The following is a 24,246-nucleotide window of genomic DNA, read 5'->3' as shown; positions in this document are numbered from 1 at the left end:
GGGGGATACAGTCCATGGGGTCACAAGAGTCAGACACGACTACGCGACACACACTTCGACTCTCCACAGTAGCTGGCATGTAGCAAATGTCAGCTAACAGTAGTAAAGCTCTTCTGCAGGCATGGGCTGCACATCCCCTATTTTTTTTCCATATTAGTTTCCATATTACCACAAGCAGCTAAGAAGAAATGCATCTAGGACTTTTATATAATTCTTCCTCTACCAATGCCAGGAAGAGGTTCCTGAAGAAAAGTTGGAAGGCCCTATCTAATTTTTCAGGCATCAGTTAAAGAATGCATCCCTCCCTGAGGTGGTCCTGGAACCTGGGGCCCTTGCAGAGCTTACACAGGACACACTGCTCCTGGAACTAGAATGTACAAGGGAACAATACGGGACTAAAGGGAATCGTGTGCATGCAGAGCTGGGCAAATGCTGGACCAAAAGACACAAAAAAGTACCGAAAAACCCAACTGCCACTTCTGAAGAGCTGGGGGCACAAAGCAGGTGTGGGGAGCAGAAGCAGGTGCTGCCCCGGCCCCCCACACGCAGCAGCACCAAGGGATGAACAGATCAGCCCGACCCCTGACGCAGCCCTTGCCCCACCCCGCCGAGCACACAGGGGGACCGTTACTTGTTGGCACTCTTTCCTGCAGCCCGCGCAGGAGTGCCAATAAAGCCTTGCCTGAATCTCCAATCTGGCCCCTACTCAATTCCTATTGCTTGGAAAAGGCCAAGAACACCAGTATCAGTATCCTCCCCCAACAGGGGCATGAATACCCTAACTGGGAGGGACCTCCTGAGATATGAACATCTGGCCTAAAAACAAAGAATGACAAAAAGATGCAGTCTCATCAGATGAAGACTCAGAAAGGACCCCAGTGTGAGGTCTCAACCACAATTCTAGGCCTCGAGTCCCTTAATTTTCTCAATCCTGACAACCTTTACTTCAATTCAGCTTCAAAAGTGGAAGTGAAAATTGCTCAGTTGTGCCCAACTCCTTGCGACCCCATGGACTGTAGCCCACCAGACTCCTCTGTCCGTGGGGTTCTCCAGGGAAGAGTACTGGAGTGGGTTGCCTTCTCCTTCTCCAGGGGGTCTTCCTGACCAGGGACTGCGCGAGAGGCTGCAGCGGGCTTGTGGGCCACAAGGCGCAGACCCTGTTCATTTAGACCGGGAGAAAGCGACTGACAGCAGTTTGCCAAAACCAACGGAGTCAAACTCAGGCTGGTGAAAACAAGGCCACGTTGAAACAATCGGTGTGAAAAGGGATCCCGCTCGGCGACCGGCTGCAGACCTGAGCCTCTCGAGCTCCCCGCTCAGTCTCCCCTCCACGCTCCACTAAGCGCAGAGCTCCCCACTGCTCCAGGCCCCGTGGTCCCCACTCGGGGGCCTTGGCCTGGGACACCATTGCTCCAGCCGCCTTCCCTCCCGGGCTGACTCGGCTCTTCCTCACTGGTCAGTGTGGGCATTATCAACACTGTCAGACCACAGGAGTTAAGTTGCTGTGGCTGCTGCTGCTGTTGCTGCTAAGTTGCTTCAGTCGTGTCCGACTCTGTGTGACCCCATGGACTGCAGCCCACCAGGCTCCCCCGTCCCTGGGATTCTCCAGGCAAGAACACTGGAGTGGGGTGTCATTGCCTTCTCCCGGAGTTAAGTTGTAACCGTGCAAAAGTGTGACACTTGGCAGAAGGCTTACACAGATCACACTGGTTTCCAAAACACACACGGCACGGCCCTATTTCAGTGGGGAGGAAGGCACCCAGACACAGGAGAGGGTCTGAGAAGCTGGTCTCCAGGGGCTTTAACAGGGGTTTTCTCAGTAATGGGTGGGACGGCGTGCGTCTTTTTGGTCTATAGTTTCTGTAAAGAAGCATGTGTTGCTTTTGTAATAAGAAAACCTATTTTTGTAAGATCCATTTCATTGTTAATGTCTTTGAATTCCAATTGCTCACAATGATAGACCATTTTGGACAAGGCTGGTGGCTAGATAGAAGAAAAGAACTTGGAAAATAATGGAAAACAGGTAAATGGTTTTGTGCATGGTTTACAACAGCACGCGTTTATCAGGTTACAGTTCTGGAGGTCAGAGGCCGGAATGCGTCTCATGGGGCTATCAGCAAGGTGGCAGGAGGCCGCCTTCCTTTCCGCGGCTCTGTGCGAGAATCCATGCCCATGCCTGTCTCAGGTTCTAGAAGCTGCCAGCGTCTCTTGGTCCATGAACCACTTCCTCACCCTTCAGAGCGAGTCCTGTTGGCCTGAGTCCTTCTCCACTGCCATTTCCCTGATTCCAACTCTCCTGCCACCAGGTTCCCCATTAGACAACGCCTGTGATTACCCTGGGTTCACCTGGATCTTCCAGAATCATCTTATTGCTAAGTTGGCTGACTGCCACCCTGTTTCCAGGTACAACTGTGCTTCCTCCTTGTCGGGTACCATAGAACTCTCAGAGTCTGGGATCGGGATGTGGGCACCGCCTGGGGCCAATCTTCTGTCCACCGGGAGCCCCCACGTGTATCTCTCTAGCTCAGCCTCAGACCTGTCTTTCTACCTGACATTCCCTGGGTGTGTAACAGGCCAAAGCTGACCCCCTGACCTTCCTCTGAAACCTGTTTCTTTCCTCGGGGTCCCCTCTCCATCCTTTCAGCTTCTCAGGCCCCAAGCTCAGAGTCCTCCCTGACTCTGCACTGTACCCCGCCAGCGGGCTCCCCGCATCCCAAGCTCAGAGTCCTCCCTGACTCTGCACTGTACCCCGCCAGCGGGCTCCCCGCATCCCAAGCTCAGAGTCCTCCCTGACTCTGCACTGTACCCCGCCAGCGGGCTCCCCGCATCCCAAGCTCAGAGTCCTCCCTGACTCTGCACTGTACCCCGCCAGCGGGCTCCCCGCATCCCAAGCTCAGAGTCCTCCCTGACTCTGCACTGTACCCCGCCAGCGGGCTCCCCGCATCCCAAGCTCAGAGTCCTCCCTGACTCTGCACTGTACCCCGCCAGCGGGCTCCCCGCATCCCAGCTCGCTGCCTGCACCTTCCTCAGGCAACCAGGACCTGACCACCACCACGTCCATCGCTGCCCGGCCCAGGCCAGCATCGATTCTCAGCAAGGCCGCTGCTGCAGCCCGCTCACCACTCTTCCTGCCTGCCTGACGTCTCCTCCTGGGGATGAGTCTCAAGGAAACAGGCCCTTTCTGTCCCCCTGTGTCTGCTTATCCTGTTTCCTTCACCTCGTGCTTTGGTTAACACACACCATACGGTTATTTACTGTTTTTCTCTGTTCTCCCCACCAGAGCATAAGCTTCCTGAGGGCAGGGAAGCTCTTTATTCCTTGCTGCACCCCCCGAGCCTAGAACTGTGGCTGGCACAGAGTAGGCACTCAGTGAATGCTTGGCATTTGAATAACAGACCCTCCTCCCACTCACCCCTCTGGACTCAGCCCCATACGTGTGCTGGGCGAGGGCTGGGGCAGAGGCCGTGGGACAACCAGGGCCTTCGGAGGCCTCTGGTTCAGCTCTGGGCTCCTCGTCAGTAACTTCAGGGATTTATGGGCTCGGCTGGGGAGCCACCTCACTACTGCTGAAACTCCGCAGCCTGACACAGGGACCTAATGGAGGGTACAGGCTGCTGGGGGCAGGCCAGCTGGCACCCTGAGCTCAGTCTCTGCCCCCGGGGAGGGAAGGGCAGTGGGCCGCCTTCCCCTGCACACAGGTGACCCCTGCTGATGGCAGTGAACCCCGCTGAGAGGAGCTGGCAGCATCTACTCTTCTGTTCAACAAGCAGAAGCACCTACTATGCGCCCAGTCCTGTTCTGGGAGCTGGGGAGACGCGAGTGAGCAAGGCAGACAGGTGTCCCTGCCCTCAGAGCACTGACATGAGGGGAGCCAGGCAATGAATAAAGAAAAGCAGCAAATTGCCGAGGGGAGACAGTATGAGGGTGAGGGGAGAAGGTGATGGAGTGTGTGCTCAGAGCTGCTCCCTGGAGCAGGTGGGAAGAAAAGTGGTTCACTCCAGTAAACTGCCTGCCTTCTTGCTAGACGTGTCACCACCTAGCTATGTGGCCTTGGAGGAGTCACACCTCTCAGGAATAAACTGGGCTATACAAAAAACATTGGCTCAGCAAGCTAAAATGTCTGAGCTATTGTTGCTATTCAGTTGCTAAGTCATGTCTGACTCTTTGCGACCCCGTGGACTGCAGCACGCCAGGCCTCCCTGTCCATCACCAACTCCCAGAGCTTGCTCAAACTCATGCCCATTGAGTCGGTGATGCCATCCAACCATCTCATCCTCTGTCGTCCCCTTCTCCTCCTGCCTTCAGTCTTTCCCAACATCAGGGTCTTTTCCAATAAGTCTGAGTGCTGCTGCCACTGCTAAGTCGTTTCAGTCATGTCCGACTCTTCGCGACCCCACAGACGGCAGCCCACCAGGCTCCGCCATCCCTGGGATTCTCCAGGCAAGAACACTGGAGTGGGTTGCCATTTCCTTCTCCAATGCATGAAAATGAAAAGTGAAAATGAAGGTGCTCAGTCGAGTCCGACTCTTAGCGACCCCATGGACTGCAGCCTACCAGGCTCCTCCGTCCACGGGATTTTCCAGGCAAGAGTACTGGAGTGGGGTGCCATTGCCTTCTCCAAAAGTCTGAGTAGGGTCAGTCAATTAAGCTCCAAGTCTGGTTTAATCCGGTACTTCAATGAGAAGGCTCTTTCTTTTTCTCCAGAACTGAGCAAAACAGGTCATTTTTAATCACATGTAACTCATCTTAAGTGAGTGAAGAGAAGAGAAGTCGCTCAGTCGTGTCCGACTCTGCGACCCCGTGGACTGTAGCCCACCAGGCTCCTCAGTCCATGGGATTTTCCAGGGAAGGGTACTGGAGTGGCTTGCCATTGCCTTCTCCGCAACTCATCTTATGGTACACAAAAATTACAAGAACTGAAGAAACAGGACACCAGAAAGATTAACTTCCAACTAAAGTGTGATTCCAGAAAGACGACTGGGCTAACAATTATATTTGACCAAAGTCATCGCTATCCGTAACTCTACCTTCTCAGGAGCTCTTGTAAATCTTCAAATTTTCCCTTTTCCCTTTCCTTTGATTGTTAGGAAAACAATCAAATTCCTTAGGGCACCCAAGATCCACTATGATCAGAGCTCCATCTAGTTCTTGACACTTCTCCTGCCACATGCCACCCCCCTCCCAAAAAAAAAAAAATAACCCCGTGGGTTCCCTGTCCATCACCATCTCCTGGGGCTTGCTCAAACTCACGTCCATCGAGTCGGTGATGCCATCCAACCGTCTCGTCCTCTGTCGTCCCCTTCTCCTCCCGCCTTCAGTCTTTCCCAGCATCAGGGTGTGTACATAAATACAACAGATAACAGTCTTTTTCAGCTGTCCAGTGAGATTTTGACCTGGTCGCTGTAGGACGTTAGACGCTCTCCTCTATAAAGAAGCAGCTAACAGAGGTCTTGGCTCACCGTTCGCTGGTTGCTCAGTAGCTACGTGTACATATACTTACACTGCTGACTTCCGGCTAGAAGAACGGAGCCTCAGGAAGTTAAAACTCTCACTGTCTTCCCTGGGACCACACAGCAAGTTGGCGGGAGGCCAGGGTCGGACCCCCCAGCCCCAGGATTTCCCACTATGGCTGAGCGTACTAAACCACAGAGGTGCTGGTGGTAAAGAACCCGCCAACCAATGCAGGAGACGCAAGAGAGGCGTGTTCAATCCCTGGGTCAGGAAGATCCCCCAGAGGAGGGCACGGCAACCCACTCCAGTGGCAGTTCTTGCCTGCAGGATCCCACAGAGGAGCCTGGCGGGCTACAGCCCGTGGGGTCGCAAAGAGTCGGACGCAACTGAGGGACTAACACAGGCAGAGACCTTGGAAGGTTCCCATAAGTACTTCGTTTTGTGGTCAGGCAGTGAAATGTGTAAAGGTCCCTGCCCTCTGTCTGATCACTGCCTAAAGGACTTTCCTCTGGGGCCAGAAGTGATCTGTCGGTGTTGTAATAAAGGCAGCCTTTTCACATCTCCCTCGGTAGCTGTGGAAATCCTGGCTCGCACCCAAACACCCCGCTTGGGTTTTGTTCAGCAAAGATTTCTTCCAGCTGCTTTATTTGTTCCACGATTAAATGTATGAGCTTCCAGAATGCACAAGATCTCAAGTCAAATGAAAGGCTTCAGCTCCCAGTTCGCAGAAAGAGAGAAAATTTGAAACCAAGGGAAACAACACAACATGGCTAAATGGAGGCCTAAGCATTACTGCAATGAGCCCGAACAGCGTCCTTACTAAAAGGTCAGCGCGGCCACCACACGGAAGGAAACCGAGACACCGTGGGGTAATCACAGTACCCTCGCGCCATATTTATGGCCACGCTTGCAGGGGAGTCAGACGCCCTTTTTAGCATTTACAGTTTGCGGCGTGGCAAGCTGCTAGAAACGAAAAGATATGTCTGCACTCACATTCATGAGGCTCATTCACAATAACCAGAGGGTGGACATGACCCAGGCATCCACTGACGGACGACAGGATAAACAAAACGCGGTATATACACACGACGGAATGCTACCCAGCCTCTTAAAGAAACGGGATTCCTTCTAAATGCAGACGGCCTTTGAGGACATGCTGCCGAGAGAAATAAGCTGGCCCAAAATGAGAAACGCTGTAGGATTTTACTGATACGAAGCATCTCGTGTAGTCTAACTCACAGAAACAAAGGCGAACGAAGGCTGGCCAGGGCTGGGGAGAGGGTAAAAGGGAGTTTCCATTTGCAAAGTGAAAAGGTTCTAGAGGCTGGCTGAAAACAACGTGAATACAGTTACTGCTGCAGCACTGGACGCTAACACATGGCTGCTGCTGCTGCTGCTGCTGCTGCTGCTGCTAAGTCGCTTCAAGTCGTGTCCGCCTCTGTGCGGCCCCATAGACGGCAGCACATGGCTAAATAAGAACAAAACCAGCAAAGGAAACAAAATCAACAAAAACCCCCACAAACAGTGATGCACGCAGGATCCCCCTTTTAAGGACGGAAGAACATATCTAAGAATGAAGTTGGGGCATCCTGGAGCCTGGCCCTCATTCATGTCAAAAGCCTGGGCACGAGGACTAAGATGCAGGGCTCAATGGAAAATGGACAGTAAGGGGGCAGGCGTGCTCGGTTCTTCGCGGCAGATGGAAAGACACGGAAGAATCTGGAAACAGAAAAGTGCAGTCACAGGTCATGACAGGAAGGTGACCTTTGGCACAAACATGGGGAGCTTGAGCAACCTCCCTTGCAAAGTAATCAAATGTCAGAAAAAAAATTCTGGAATTTAAGAAGCAAAATTCTGAAGTTTCATGAACCTTGAAATATATTCTGGAAAGTATTTAGAAATTGACGGAGACCCAAACATCATTTGAGCATTAAACACGTCCCACACATTCATCTACTGTGATTAAGCCTCACAGTCTTACTATATCACAAATGGGACCACTGGTGTATGCAATGATAAAACGCAGTGAGACCTTCAGAAAAGCATCCATGAACAGTGAAGACACTCTTGTCTGAAGCCATCTGGACTAAAAGTCAATTCAGTTCAGTTCAGCTGCTCAGTCATCCGGCTCTTTGAGACCCCATGGACTGCAGCACGCCAGGCCTCCCTGTGCATCACCAACTCCTGGAGTTTGCTCAAACTCATGTCCATCAAGTCGGTGATGCTATCCAACCATCTCATCCTCTGTCATCCCCTTCTCCTCCTGCCCTCAGTCTTTCCCAGCATCAGGGTCTTTTCAAATGAGTCAGTTCTTCACATCAGGTGGCCAAAGTATTAAGTTTCAGCTTCAGCATCAGTCCTTCCAATGAATATTCAGGATTGACTTCCTTTAGGACAGACTGGTTGGATCTCCTTGCAGTCCAAGGGACTCTCAAGAGTCTTCTCCAACACCACAGTTCAAAAGCATCAATTCTTCGGTGCTCAGCTTTCTATAAGGTCCAACTCTTATATCCATACATTACTACTGGAAAAACCATAGCCTTCACTAGACGGACCTTTGTTGGCAAAGTAATGTTTATGCTTTTTAATATGCTGTCTAGGTTGTTCATAGCTTTTCTTACAAAGAGCAAGCATCTTTTAACTTCATGGCTGCAATCACCATCTGCAGTGATTTTGGAGTCCAAGAAAATAGTCTGTCACTGTTTCCACTGTTTCCCCATCTATTTGTCATGAAGTGATGGGACTGGAGGCCATGATCTTAGTTTTTTTAAAGTTGAGTTTTAAGCCAGCTTTTTCACTCTCCTCTTTCACTTTGATCAAGAGGCTCTTTAGTTTCTGTTCGCTTTCTGCTATAAGTGTGGTGTCAACTGCATATCCGAGGTTATTGATATTCCTCCCGGCAATCTTGATTCCAGCTTGTGCTTCATCCAGCCCACCATTTTTCATGATGTACTCTGCATATAAGTTAAATAAGCAGAGTGACAATATACAGCCTTGATGTACTCCTTTCCCAATTTGGAAGCAGTCCATTGTTCCGTGTCTGGTTCTAATTGCTGCTTCTTGACCTGCATACAGATTTCTCAGGAGGCAGGTAGAGTGGTCTGGTATTCCAGTCTCTTGAAGAATTTTCTACAGTTTGTGATCCACACAGTCAAAGGCTTTAGCATAGTCAATGAAGCAGAAGTAGATGTTTTTTTTTAGAATTCTCTTGCTTTTTCTATGATCCAATGGATGTCGGCAATTTGATCTCTGGGTCCTCTGCCTTTTCTAAATCCAGCTTGAACATCTGGAAGTTCACAGTTCATGTACTGTTGAAGCCTTGCTTGGAGAAGTTTGAGCATTACTTTGCTAGCGTGTGAGATGAGTGCAACTGTGTGGTAGTTTGAGCATACTTTGGCATTGCCTTTCTTTGCGATTGGAATGAAAACTGACCATTTCCAGTCCTGTGGCCACTGCTGAGTTTTTCAAATTTGCTGGCAGCACTTCCACAGCATCATCTTTGAGGATTTAAAATAGCTCAACTGGAATTCCATCACCTCCACTAGCTTTGTTCGTAGTGATGCTTCCTAAGGCCCACTTGACTTCGAATTCCAGGATGTCTGGCTCTAGGTGAGTGATCACACCATTCTGGTTATCTGGGCATCCAGCAAAGGGACTGAGAACCCTCAGGGAATTTGACTTTGAAGCCCAGTGGGACTTTATTACATAGTTCCACAGGACTGGGAAACAGACTCTTGGAGGCACCAACAAAATCTTAAGCACACCAGGACCCAGGAGAAAGCAGCAGTGGCCCCATGAGAGACTGAGCCAGACTTGCCTGTGAGTGTCCGGGAGTCTCTGGGGGAGGTATGGGTCGGTGGTGGACTGCTGTGGGGTCAGGGGCACTGAATACAACAATCCTGAGAGCCATAGGAGTTGGTGGCACAAGCCCTTTTGAAGGAGGTCACCATTAACCCTACCATAGTTTGGCCTCCAGCCAAAGTACAGGGAGGGAACACAGCTCCTCCCATCAACAGAAAATTGGATTAAAGATTTACTGAGCATTTGCAACCCCATGGACTGTGGCCTGCCAGGCTCCTCTGTCCATGGGATTCTCCAGGCAAGAATACTGGAGTGGATTGCCATTCCCTTCTCCAGGGGATCTTCCTGACCCAGGGATTGAACCCAGGTCTCCTGCATTGCAGGCAGATTCTTTACTGTCTGAGCCACCAGGGAAGATCCTTGACTAAGCATGGCCTCGCCCAACCAGAGGAAGACCCAGATTCCCCCACAGCCAGTCCCTTCCATCAGAAAACTTCCACAAGAAGTCAATTGGCCAATTTTTAAAAAATTTTTGAGAAGGGGAAACATGCAAAATTTTTGAAAAGGGGAAACATGCAAAAAATAAACACAGCCAGTTGTCGATGCTGGGAACCATCAGATCCCCCACCTGGAAGTGTCACCCGGTGAGAGCAGACAGGCAAGAACCTCCTGGTGTCCCCTCCCCCGGGGGGCAGGCCACACCCAACGCCTGATGAGCACCTGAGGACAAGTGCAGACTCTCTGCCTCGTCTCTGCCGCCTCTCTGCCCCGCGTCTCTGGAGGGCGGCTGGCACCGGTCTCTCAGCGGGGCGTCCAGCCCCCTCCTGTTCCTGCCTCCCTCACTCCCATCCAGGCCTGGTTCCGAGAGGGCTCACTCCCCAGTGAGCGTCCTGCACACGTCCATCTCAGTCTAATCCCCAAGGGCCCAACCTAAAACACAGTCGTAACTTAAACGCTTGACTTAACATTTTAAATATAAACACGCATTCATTTCCTCATATTCTGATCTATGCCAAAGCCCTCATCTTTGAAAAATGGTACATGGATAAGCATGATTTGTTCTCTTTCTCAAATGAACTACACCTAAAACGAATTACCTACAATGTCCAATTTCGGTTTCCTGAAAATAAGAAAACTTAAAAGACCACTAGAACACAACCTAGATGTAGGATTCCTCTAGCTTTTTTTTTTAAATTTATTTATTTTAATTGGAGGCTAATTACTTTACATTATTGTATTGGTTTTGCCAAACATTGACATGAATCTGCCCCGGGTGTACATGTGTTCCCCATCTTGAGGCCCCCTCCCGCCTCCCTTCCTCTAGCTTTTAAAATTCCCTGCTCACCAGTCTTTAACAGTTCTCCAACCCACAGCTAATGTGACAGATTAAAACAATTTTGAAAATTGTAATAAAATACACATAACATAAAATTTACCTTCTCAGCTCAGTCATATTAAGTGGCACACTCATTTCACAGTCATCACCACCATCCATCTCCATGCTGCGACTGAACCTCGGTACCCGTTAAAGAACTCTCTGTTTCCCTCCCGCGCAGTCCCTGGCAACCACTATTCTACTTTCTGTCTCTATGAGAATAACCACTCAAGGTCCTCAGAAGTTTTTCTTCAATTTATTGAGTTACCTTTATTAAGTCTTTCCAAAACTTATTTTTTTAATGGAAAAAGCAGCTGTCTTTCTGTACTGACATTCTGTTTGCTTAATATTTAATTAAATCACCTAATTACAAGAAATTAAAATTACATGAAATTAAAAGACGCTTACCCCTTGCAAGGAAAGTTATGACCAACCTAGATAGCATATTAAAAAGCAGAGACATTACTTTGTCAACAAAGGTCCATCTAGTCAAGGCTATGGTTTTTCCAGTGGTCAGGTATGGATGTGAGAGTTGGACCTTAAAGAAAGCTGAGCGCCGAAGAATTGATGCTTTTGAACTGTGGTGTTGGAGAAGACTCTTGAGAGTCCCTTGGACTGCAAGGAGATCCAACCAGTCCATTCTAAAGGAGATCAGTCCTGGGTGTTCATTGGAAGGACTGATGCTGAAGCTGAAACTTCAATACTTTGGCGACCTGATGGGGAGAGCTGACTCATTTGAAAACACCCTGATGCTGGGAAGGATTGAGGGCGGGAGGAGAAGGGGACGACAGAGGATGAGACAGTTGGATGGTATCACCGACTCAAAACACATGAGTTTGAGTGAACTCCGGAAGCTGGTGATGGTCAGGGAAGCCTGGTGTGCTGCGGTTCATGGGGTCGCAAAGAGTCGGACACGACTGAGGGACTGAATTGAACTGAACTGAACTCAATTACAAGGACAACTTCAGCTAGCATAAAGAGGTTTGAGAACAAAGAACATAGAACAGGTTTGGGGATGAAAACCACTCAGGTAATTGGAGCAGACACACATGAAGCTACTGCAGAGAAGCTTCTGGTTACAAATGATTAACATGCTGCGGGCACCCACCAGACGGCTCTGTACAAGGACTGGAAGCTTCCTTTAAGCTGCTGAACTGGCTGAAAGAACGCCTTCTCCCGTGTCAACAGAGATACTGACGGTGTCTATTGAGCACCCATCATGTGTCGGGCACTGTGTTAAGCGTGTAGCTTGCACTGTGTCACTGACTGTCCATAATCCGTGAGGCAGATATCGTCACCTTCACTTTCCCTACAAGGAAACCCAGGCCCGAAAGTAATCAAGCGATTTATCCAAAGTGGCGCCACCGGAAAGTGGCGGAGCTGAGATTTTCAGGCTGGTGTGACTCCAAAGCCTGTCTCCCCTGTTCCTGCCCACACCGGCTCTGCAAATGAACATTAAATACAAGGTGTGACAAGAACGAAAACATGGAAGCGAGCCTTTGTTTGCTATCGGCATCAGACAAAATGACAAAATATGCCACTCGCTTCTTTAAGACTATAATTTAACAAACAAGGGATGCACTTAAATTCTCATAAGAAAGGAGTATAGGTAATACAATCTGCAATTGGTATTTGTTTACATAAGAATGATTTCAGTTAATTAAAGGCAAAAGAGCTAGGCAGTATTTGTAAGGAAATAACTGAAGTCAGACATTTTAATTATGCTATCAGATTAGCACAAAAAAAGAGGATAAGCTGTAAAGTTTTATTGAATATAATAAAAGCGAAGTGCATTATGTCTCAGGATAACTCTTTGGATCAAGACAGAGAAAGAACATCTGAAATAATTCATAGACTCAGACAGTAAGTGACTAATCAAAGAGGTCTCACTACAACCATCTACGTCAACAGCCACATGGAAGAACCAAGTTTTATTAACAAGCATATTCCCTAGAAAATAAAAGAAGAATTTGTGCTTTCTTTTAAAAGGGAAATTGAATGACATTTCAGAACAGATACCAACATCACTAAAAGCTAATAGTAAATTTAAAAGAAAAAAAGGAGGTATTTAAGAGTGCCAAACCATGAGTAGAAGCAAGCATCACTGAGCAGCCTCTGCAAGACCTGGCAGAGTGCTGGGCCCTCATCGGCCAGGGAAGGCGGCAGCTCCCTTGTACATCCACAAGCAAGAGCACGCTCACTCTCCCTGAGTCCATCTGGGGCACTGAGCTGCAACGACACACACCGAAACTCTCCAAAGGTCAGCACAACCAAGAAGGGCTGCCTGTGCCCCGAGGCTCTTTCCACACCAATAATCCGTGAACCATCATCAGCCACACCGAAGCCCCAGGCCCTCTCCCAGAGAGCCTGGCGACCCCTTTCCCTGGAGCCATCCGACCTAGAGGTCCACGTCTAGACAGGACACCTTTCTTGGTCGTCCCATGGACACGTCCCAAGCTGACAGCATCATCAAGCCCTCTCCTCTCCCCTTCCTGTGTCCCCCATCACACTGAGCAGAGCCACCACTCACTCAGATCCCCAATCCAGGGGCCTGGGGGCCATGCTCAACTTCTCCACCCCTCCACCACACATCCTGTCTCCATGGTGATTCACACATTAGACCCCACTTGAATGCATGTGCTCGTCCACTGAGCCCTTACTTTAGGACCTAGACCTTTGCAGGAAGGCTTCCTATAGTGATTAGTTTAGTCAGGGGGTCCGTAACAATATCCTCATTTACTGATCTCCAACTTCGTATCTGTAATTTTGCAATAAGGAGTTCATGATCTGAGCCACAGTCAGCCCCTGGTCTTGCTTTTGCTGACTATATAGAGCTTCTCCATCTTTGGCTGCAAAGAATATAATCAATCTGATTTCGGTGTTGACCATCTGGTGATGTCCATGTGTAGAGTCTTCTCTTATGTTGTTGGGAAGAGGGTGTTTGCTGTGACCAGTGCGTTCTCTTGGCAAAACTCTATTAGCCTTTGCCCTGCTTCATTTCGTGCTCCAAGGCCAAATTTGCCTGTTACTCCAGGTGTTTCTTGACTTCCTACTTTTGCATTCCAGTCCCCTATGATGAAAAGGACATCTTTTTTTGGTGTTAGTTCTAGAAGGTCTTGTAGGTCTTCTTAGAACCATTCAACTTCAGCTTCTTCAGCATTACTGGTTGGGGCATAGACTTGGATTACTGTGATACTGAATGGTTTGCCTTGGAAATGAATAGAGATCATTCTGTCATTTTTGAGACTGCACCCATGTACTGCATTTTGGGCTCTTTTGTTGACTATGATGGCTACTCCATTTATTCTAAGGGATTCCTGCCCACAGTAGTAGATATAATGGTCATCTGAGTTAAATTCACCCATTCCAGTCCATTTTAGTTCTAAGATGTCTATGCTCACTCTTGCCATCTCCTGTTTGACCACCTCCAATTTACCCTGATTCATGGACCTAACATTCCAGGTTCTTATGCAGTATTGTTCTTTACAACATTGGACTTTACTTCCATCCCCAGTCACATCCACACTGGGTGTTGTTTCTGCTTTGGCTCAGGCTCTTCGTTGTTTCTGGAGCTATATCTCCAGAAGCATATTCTTCTCCAGTAACATATTAGGCACCTACTGACTTGGGGAGTTTATCTTTCAATGTCCTATCTTTTTGCCTTTGGGAAAGATTGAAGCCAGGAGGAGAAGTGGACACCAGAGGATGAGATGGTTGGATGGCATCACCGACTCAGTGGACATGGGTTTGAGCAAGCTCCGGGAGATGGTGAAGGATGGGGAAGCCTGGCGTGCTGCAGTCATGGGGGCAAAAAGAGTCAGACACGACTGAGCAACTGAGCAACAACTCCATACCTAAACATCACGTTCAATTCTTTTAAATCAACCTGGGTAGAATCCCTGAAAAAAGTGGAAAAAGAGAAACAGACTTTCCCTTAGCACTTTAGGTGTGAGAAATTTTTTTCATCCCACTTAGAGCAATGGAATGCCACTCCAGTACTCTTGCCTGGAAAATCCCATGGATGGAGGAGCCTGGTAGGCTGCAGTCCATGGGGTCGCCAAGAGTCGGACACGACTGAGCGACTTCACTTTCCCTTTTCACTTTCATACATTGGAGAAGGAAATGGCAACCCACTCCAGTGTTCTTGCCTGGAGAATCCCAGAGACGGGGGAGCCTGGTGGACTGCTGTCTATGGGGTCGCACAGAGTCGGACACGACTGACGTGACTTAGCAGCAGCAGTAGAGATGAAAGCACATCAGTTCAGTTCAGTTCAGTTCAGTCGCTCAGTCATGGCCGACTCTCTGCGACCCCATGAATCGCAGCACGCCAGGCCTCCCTGTCCATCACCAACTCCCGGAGCTCACTCAAACTCATGTCCACAGAGTCGGTGATGCCATCCAGCCATCTCATTCTCTGTTGTCCCCTTCTCCTCCCGCCCCCAATCCCTCCCAGCATCAGAGTCTTTTCCAGTGAGTCAACTATTCACATGAGGTGGCCAGAGTATTGGAGTTTCAGCTTTAGCATCAGTCCTTCCAGTGAACACCCAGGATTGATCTCCTTTAGGATGGACTGGTTGGATCTCCTTGCAGTCCAAGGCACTCTCAAGATTCTTCTCCAGAACCACAGTTCAAAAGCATTAATTCTTCGGTGCTCAGCTTTCTTCACAGTCCAACTCTCACATCCATACAAGACCACTGGAAGAACCACAGCCTTGACCAGATGGACCTTGGTTGGCAAAGTAATGTCTCTGCTTTTGAATATGCTATCTAGGTTGGTCATAACTTTCCTTCCAAGGAGTAAGAGTCTTTTAATTTCATGGCTGCAATCAGCATCCGCAGTGATTTTGGAGCCCCAAAAATAAAGTCTGACACTGTTTCCCCATCTATTTCCCATGAAGTGATGGGACCAGATGCCATGATCTTCGTTTTCTGGATGTTGAGCTTCAAGCCAATTTCTTCACTCTCCTCTTTCACTTTCATCAAGAGGCTTTTTAATTCCTCTTCACTTTCTGCCATAAGGGTGGTGTCATCTGCATATCTGAGGTTATTGATATTTCTCCCGGCAATCTTGATTCCAGCCTGTGCTTCTTTCAGCCCAGTGTTCCGCATGATGTACTCTGCATATAAGTTAAAAGTACATCAGGTAACACCAAAAACTGCTGCTGCTGCTAAGTCACTTCAGTTGTGTCCGACTCTGTGTGACCCCATGGTAACACCAAAAACTCGTTTGTAGCCCAAATGCAATAGGCCAATTTATTTTCAATATTCTTTTATTTGATAAAAAAAAAAACCAACTGTCTACTTCAAGCAATCTCTCTTAAACCACAGTGATTCATTCTGGGTAAATACAGAGATATCGCCTAAGGAATTTCTCCCGAGGATGACATTTGAGGCCTCCTGAAACACAGGTGACTCTGAGGGCCTTCACCACACCATCTTAGCTGATGAACAAAATCCAGACCTGACTTTGAACCCCAAACCAGAACTTTGAACCCCAAACTCTGCTGCTTACTAACTGCAGACCTTCAATCAAGTTACACAGTCTCACAGAGAAAAGGAGGACAACAGTATTCAGTTGTATAAAGGTTCGTGAAGTTCACCAACAGACAGTAAAGATCAGCTAAGGGCCAGGCACTGCCTTGAGCGTCTGAGACTCAAGGATGAAAGCCACAGCTCTGCACCTTGCACTTCCAGTAGTGGGGCAGACAGATATGGACCAAGAAGCGTGGCAACATAGGAATGCCAGAATCAGGATGTGAGCAAGTTCCATGAAGACGGAAGACTGGTTTTATGGAGAAGAACTGAAAGAGAACTTCTTTGAAATGGGGTAACTGTGTAAACATTTGATACCTGGCTTACTGGCCACTTCTGTTAAGCTGGGTGTTGTTTGTTATTTTTTAACCCACATTTAGGCTTACCACTGCTACTGACCTAACCTTTCTCTTGTCTTCCTGAAAGTTCATATATGAAATCACCAACAAAACACCTGATGGTCCCTCTACCATGAAGACACTCCCACAGCCCTGACAAGGGGGCCTCATGAGGATGAGAGGCACTAGGATGCCCAGCATCTGCAGGAGCCACCTGGGGGGTGAGTCCTCTGGCCCCAGTCAGGCCTTCAGGTGACCGCAGTCCCGGCTGACATCCTGAGTGTAACTTTATGAGAGGCAAGAGAAGCCAGGACCAGCAGCTCAGTCATTCCCAGATTCCCAACCCACAGGTATTACGTGAGATACAAAATGTTTATTACTTTAATCTGCTAAGCCTTATGGAGTGTCAGCAAAATGACTATTTTATTGTATGAAATAAGTAATATTTCTGTTGTCCTTACCCAGTTATAATTCCAGGTGAAGCCCTGCCTGGTAGCATTATTAAGTGAAGACTTGGTATACGTCAGTGTTCGTTTGGGTGGGTGTTCCCTCCTTGTGGCTTGTTTTTGTCCTAGCTGGAGATGTATAAAATTTGTAGGCAGCAGGTAGAATACAGCTCATGTACCAGATCTTTTTATTACTAAAAGAGCAACTACAGTTTTCCCCCTTTAAAAATAGTGCCAAGTTATAGTCATATTGTGTATACACTTGAAATGGTGCTGTTTAAACAATCGTGTATTTATACAGTAACGGCACATGAATTCATTAACCTTGCCTTTAACTCCACTTGGCTTTTTCTTTATGCCCCTTCCTATTCCAGTTCTTCAAAAATACATCATACTTAAGATCAAAAGGTGCCGTATTAATTCACTCCGAATTGCTCGATTTCAGGGTCTCTAGTGGAAATCTCGTTCCAGCTGTTGCCTCTCAGACTAAATGTAAGGTGGAATCCTTTGAGCCCTGAAAGGTTAATGGAAGAACTGGTGTTCAGGAAGGTTCCACTCTGGACTGTGTCAGCTTTAAACCATCATAGAAGTCCTCAAACCACTGTAAGAACCAATTAAAGGAACTGACTGGGGGAAGGCACTGGCACCCCACTCCAGTACTCTTGCCTAGAAAACCCCATGGATGGAGGAGCCTGGTGGGCTGCAGTCCCTGGGGTCGCTAAGGGTAGGACACAACTGAGCGACTTCACTTTGACTTTTCACTTTCACACATTGGAGAAGGAAATGGCAACCCACTCCAGTGTTCTTGCCTGGAGAATCCCAGGGACGGGGGAGCCTGGTGGGCTTCCGTCTATGGGGTCGCACAGAGTCGGACACGACTGAAGTGACTTAGCAGCTAAGCCTCGTGGTAATTTGTTACTCAAAAATAGATAAGACACAGGTCAATAGGGTATTAGTGATAAGGGCTTTGTATTCAGCATAGCATAATATTTTTAGTTAAAAACCAAAGCCATCTCTCTTCTCTGGAGCATAGAAATATGATACACACGATAATGAGCTGTGAGATGACTTGGAGTTAGTGTTGGTTCTATGTCTTTCCCAGCTTCACATCACGACCTATCAAGAAACTATAGCTGAAAACACCAGAATTATGCCACTGAAAGAGAGTGATAGGTTGTGACTTCTTAAAGACAATTTAAAACAAGGTGTACGGCAAGGCAAGGAGATCAAACCAGTCAACCCTAAAGGAAATTAACCCTGGATATTCACTGGAAGGAGTGATGATAAGCTGAAGCTCCAATACTTTGGCCACCTGGTGCAGATACTTGGAAAAGACCCTGATGCTGGGAAAGACAGAAGGCAGAAGGAGAAGGGGCAGCAGAGGACGAGGTGGTTAGATAACACCACCGACTCAGTGGACATGATCTGCGCAGACTCTGAGAGATGGTGAAGGACAGGGGAGCCTGGCGTGCCACAGTCCGTGGGGTCGCAAAGAGTCGGACCCGACTGAGCGCCTGATCAACAACAATATGGGAAGGCAAGTAATAATGAAAGGAAATGACTCATCGCTAAACTGTAAGAATTAAGCAAAGAAAGCAAAGGAGTTCTAGCCACAATTACTAGGTGACAAACCATCAATTTTAAAATTTATCAGAACTGGTAATTTGGGCATTCAATTCACTTCTTTAAAAATAGACTGTATTATGAGTAGGATAAATTGGTATTTAAAGTTTCAAGGTGTTAAACCTGCAACCAAAAGAAGGAGCATTTTGTTATCATTTATCATTAATCTCAAAGTTTAGATTCATTTGTTCACAAACACTGTGTACCTACTTTCTGCCAGAGATCACCCTGGGGCCGGGAATGAACTGATAGAAACTACAATGTGTGACCTCCAGGAACTCACAGTAGATCAGCGCTTCTCACATGAGCATGACCGATGGGGATATTTTTCAGTATGGATGTGAAAGGCCGATTTATAGAAACTCAAATACTGAGGGTGGGGGAGTGGGATGTGGAAATCCCCACGGTTTTAAATGCATAATCGCTTCTGATGCTTAGTCTGCCGGTTCAGCACCACCAGGGTGGAGCATAACACGCGACAGGCCATTTACTCAGTCATCAAATCCTTACCGAGCACCTGATCCGCACAGGGGCTGGGGGCTGCTGGATACCAGAAAATACGCACCATGCAGTTAGAAGGATAAGAGAGTCAGCCAAACAAAGGGGCAGCCAAACAAACAGAACGTGTTAACCATAAACAGAACATCTCCAAATGTGGAGTCATACCATATGGTAGGTTTGATGACTAAGTTAAGTGATAAAGTATATTCACGGATTCTGAGATTTTATTATTTTCTTTTGGTAGCAAATTCCACGGCAGTTTTAAAAAAACAAACCAAGAAGAATGGAACTGGGGGAATCAACCTGCCGGACTTCAGCCTCTACTACAAAGCCACAGTCATCAAGACAGTATGGTACTGGCATAAAGACAGAAATATAGATCAATGGAACAAAATAGAAAGCCCAGAGATAAATCCATGCACTTATGGACACCTTATCTTTGACAAAGGAGGCAAGAATATAAAATGGAGAAAAGACAGTCTCTTTAACAAGTGGTTCTAGGAAAACTGGTCACCCACTTGTAAAAGAATGAAACTAGAACACTTCCTAACACCATACACAAAAATAAACTCAAAATGGATTAAAGATCTAAATGTAAGACCAGAAACTATAAAACTCCTAGAGGAGAACATAGGCAAAACACTCTAACACATAAATCACAGCAGGATCCTCCATGACCCACCTCCCAGAATATCGGAAATAAAAGCAAAAATAAACAAATGGGACCTAATTAAAATTAAAAGCTTCTGCACAGCAAAGGAAACCACAAGCAAGGTGAAAAGACAGCCTTCTGAATGGGAGAAAATAATAGCAAATGAAACAACTGACAAAGAATTAATCTCTAAAATATACAAACAGCTCCTGCAGCTCAATTCCAGAAAAATAAACAACCCAATCAAAAAATGGGCCAAAGAACCAAACAGACATTTCTCCAAAGAAGACATACAGACGGCTAACAAACACATGAAAAAATGCTCAACATCCCTCATAATCAGAGAAATGCAAATCAAAACCACAATGAGATACCATTTCACACCAGTCAGAATGGCTGCTATCCAAACGTCTACATGCAATAAATGCTGGAGAGGGTGTGGAGAGAAGGGAACCCTCTTACACTGTTGGTGGGAATGCAAACTAGTACAGCCACTATGGAGAACAGTGTGGAGATTCCTCAAAAAAGTACTGCCATATGATCTAGCAATCGCACTCCTGGGCATACACACTGTGGAAACCAGAATTGAAAGAGACACATGTACTCCAATGTTCATTGCAGCACTGTTTATAATAGCCAGGACATGGAAGCAACCTAGACGTCCATCTGCAGACGAATGGATAAGAAAGCTTTGGTACATATACACAATGGAGTATTCCGTTCTGTTCCATTGCTTAGTCGTGTCCGACTCTATGCGACCCCATGGACTGTAGCCTACCAGGCTTCTCCGTCCATGGGATTCTCCAGGCAAGAATACTGGAGTGGGTTACTGTTTCCTTCTCCAGGGGATCTTCCCGACCCAGGGATTGAACCCGGGTCGCCCACATTGGAGGCAGACGCTTTAACATCTGAGCCACCAGGGAAGCCCAATGGAGTATTACTCAGCCATTAAAAAGAATGCATTTGAATCCGTTCTAATGAGGTGGATGAAACTAGAGCCTATTATACAGAGTGAAGTAAGCCAGAAAGAAAAACACCAATACAGTATACTAACGCATATATATTGAATTTAGAAAGATGCAAATGATAACCCTGTATACGAGACAGCAAAAGAGACACAGATGTATAGAACAGTCTTTGGGACTCTGTGGGAGAGGGTGAGGGTGGGATGATTTGGGAGAATGGCATTGAAACATGTATATTATCATATGTGAAACGAATCGCCAGTTCAGGGTCGACGCATGTTACAGGATGCTCGGGGCTGGTGTGCAGGGATGACCCAGAGGGAGGATAAGGGGAGGAGGGAGGTGGGAGGGGGGTTCAGGAAGGGGAACTCATATACACCCGGGGCAGATTCATGTCAATGTATGGCAAAACCAACCAATATAATATTGTAAAATAATTAGCCTCCAATAAAAATAAAATAAATAAAAAACCAACTTTTATATTAGAGTATAGCTGATATGACATATATTTATAATATATTATATATACAATGCTGTGATAGTTTCAGGTGGAGAGCAGAGGGACTCAGCCATCCATACACATGCGTCCTTTCTCCCCCAAACTCCCCTTCCATCCAGGCTGCCACACAATATTGAGCAGAGTTTCCTGGGCTATACAGTAGGTCCATGGTTGCCAGAAGCCGGGGAAGGATGGGAGGAAGGGATATTTGGGGAGCTTAAGATTGACATGTACACACGGTTCAGTTCAGTTGCTCAGTCGTGTCTGACTCTTTGCGACCCTATGGACCGCAGCACACCAGGCTTCCCTGTCCATCACCAATTCCTGGAGCCTACTTAAACTCATGTCCATCGAGTCAGTGGCAGAGACACACCATTCTATTTAAAATGGATAAACAACAAGGACCTTCTGAGATTTTTTTTTTTTTGGAAAGAGACCTAATTGACTCTCTACTACAATCTCCAAGATCATACAACAAAGAAGGGAAGTGAATCGAGGTCCTGTGACTCCTGTTCTTACGTACCTTTTCCCTTGACTGGAAGCTTTCGCTTAGGAGTAAAGGACTTCTTCAAGAACCAGGACAAAAACAGAGTATGTTTCTCAATTCTCAAAAGCGTGTGTTGTTACTACAGGCATACTAGATCTCAGGAGCTATCAATCTGGGGCGTTTTTGAAAAGATACAATCAGCAAAGGAAAAAAACAAGGTGGATATGAAAAATGTCTTTGAAGCTATTTCAGCTGCTGCTCTCAGAAAATGTTTGAATTTCAACTCTAGTAGGCATAAAATAAGCTCATAGAAAATGCTAGTTTTGAAATCTGAATCAATGACCTAGAAATAAACCTCCGAGAGGGATAAATGAAATTTTGAAAGAGTAGAATCAAAGAAAATAAAAATGTTATCTTCAAATGGTTTGTAAAAATAATGTTTTGGGGTTACAGTGTGGAAATAGGTACATTTTAGAGCTACAGGTATTAATGACACACTGGCGTTTTCTGACATAACACAAGTCAGCTAAGGAGTAGGTTTCCTTCAAGGGGGTTCACCGCTGGAAATAACCGAGGGAAGGCTCTTGTCTACAGTCTCACCAAAAATACAAACATCGCCTCCCTACTCAGGGTCTTTGCCAGCTGGCATCCACTCCTGCCCCTTTCCTGAGGTTCCTCAAGGGTCAGCAAGGTGCCCTTCTCCAGTACAAAATTAAACTTAGACCTCTTATTTTTTGATATCTCCACCCACCCTGTCTTGCTGAAACAGCCCGTCTTGCCCTTGCTCTCGCTGAGCTGCAGATTGTGGGCTCTCTCCTGCCCTCTCCTTGCCCAGGTCCCCCCCGGTCACATGCATCCTCTCAGGTCTCTGCCTGGCCCGCTTCCCACTCGAATCCTCTGTCTGCACTAACAGGTGTGGGGTGGGACGTGGAGATCTCCAGGTCTGATGCTTAGTCTGACGGTTCTCCACCACCAGGGTGGAGCACAATACAAGACAGGCCATTTACTCAGTCATCAAATCCTTACGGAGCACCTGATCCGCACAGGTGCTGGGTGCTCATGGACAGCTCCCCACCCACCACAGACGGTTCTCTTGGCACTGCTTCCCATTGTCTAGTCAGCCTTGGAGGCTATCAGATTCTTCCTGTGTAACGCGCCTAAGATCTGACTTCCTCCTCACCCATCCGTCTCCTTTACTCTGGAAACAACCTCCTCGATTAAGCCCTGGACAGTTACCATGGCTTCCCGGGCACCAGCTCTGGTTCATCCTGCAGCCTGAAGCCAGATGAAGACCATTCTCATCACGTCCCATCCCTGCCCACGAATCGGTACCTGCGCTGCTGAAACCCACCTCAGTGCCCCTTACCTGGCACAACTCCCCTCCTTGTAAGTCAAAGCTTCTACTTTCTCCAGCATGAAATTCCTTCTTGGACGATACCTGCCCAACCTATTCCTCTTCCACTGTGAATTTTAATTTCCCCAGCAGTCATATCTGGATCACTCACACTCACTTTATTGCAACTAAAGGGCAGTTCGTGTAGAGACCACAGTAACTGGGGAGCCAGCCAAAGGGTTGCCCTGTTTGCTAAGCTGAACTGAATTTACTGCAACTTACTCCTTGGAAGGAAAGTTATGACCAACCTAGACAGCATATTAAAAAGCAGAGACATTACTTTGCCAACAAAGGTCCGTCTAGTCAAGGCTATGGTTTTTCCCATGGTCATGTATGGATGTGAGAGTTGGACCGTGAAGAAAGCTGAGTGCCGAAGAATTGATGCTTTTGAACTGTGGTGCTGGAGAAGACTCTTGAGAGTCCCTTGGACTGCAAGGACATTCAACCAGTCCATTCTAAAGGAGATCAGTCCTGGGTATTCATTGGAAGGACTGATGCTAAAGCTGAAATGCCAATACTTTGGCCACTTCATGTGAAGAGTTGACTCATTAGAAAAGACCCTGATGCTGGGAGGGATTGTGGGCAGGAGGAGAAGGGGACGACAGAGGATGAGATGGCTGGATGGCATCACTGACTCGATGGACATGAGTTTGAGTGAACTCCGGGAGTTGGTGATGGACAGGGAGGCCTGGCGTGCTGTGATTCATGGGGTCGCAGAGAGTCAGACACGACTGAGCGACTGAACTGAACTGCCAAAGCTTAACTGAATTATCCAAAGACTGAGGGAACTGAGAAAACATCTGGCTTCAACCATAACATGCATTACTTTAATTTCTTAAACTATAGTAATAGAAATAGATGCATGCTAAAAGCATTTTTTAAATTAGAAAGATCAAGGGAACAAAACTCTTCACACCTTCTTGGTTCTCCGTCCCCTGACGCTCACAGTGATTTTGTCGCTCTGATTACAAGAGGGTCTTTTGGCGTCTGAGGCACTAAGGATGGATGACAAGGGGCAGACTCGAATATGTGAAGGATGAATTGTGTCCAAAAGTCTGCGGGTCAGAGAGAGATTTTCAAATGGGAAATGAATTCTGACAGGAAGCCGCCTGCTGGGCAATGAAGGACGGCTTTGAGAAGCTGGTGATCAGATTCTAGCTGTGTTCACTAGTCTGAAATACAC

General features: G+C 47.3%; 1 protein-coding gene across 17 annotated transcripts in view; it reads right to left on the bottom strand.

Moving 5' to 3' along the window:
- Positions 1 to 24,246, bottom strand: part of EFCAB11 (EF-hand calcium binding domain 11) — a 206,501-nt gene that overhangs the window by 90,719 nt on the left and 91,536 nt on the right. For 2 of the 17 annotated variants that reach the window (XM_088839376.1, XM_088839381.1), the window contains one exon: positions 20,142 to 24,118. The exons of the other annotated variants lie outside the window; for them this stretch is intronic. In XM_088839376.1, the coding sequence (XP_088695502.1) occupies positions 23,974 to 24,118 (145 nt within the window). In that variant the 3' untranslated portion in view covers positions 20,142 to 23,973. Of the gene's footprint in view, positions 1 to 20,141; positions 24,119 to 24,246 lie in introns of those variants that run through there. 17 annotated transcript variants of the gene reach the window in all.

Source organism: Moschus berezovskii, chromosome 9 (assembly GCF_049115385.1).
Source record: "Moschus berezovskii isolate FMDL1 chromosome 9, NW_MosBer_1.0, whole genome shotgun sequence".
NCBI lineage: Eukaryota > Metazoa > Chordata > Mammalia > Artiodactyla > Moschidae > Moschus > Moschus berezovskii.
This window is presented reverse-complemented; position numbering and strand designations above follow the sequence as displayed.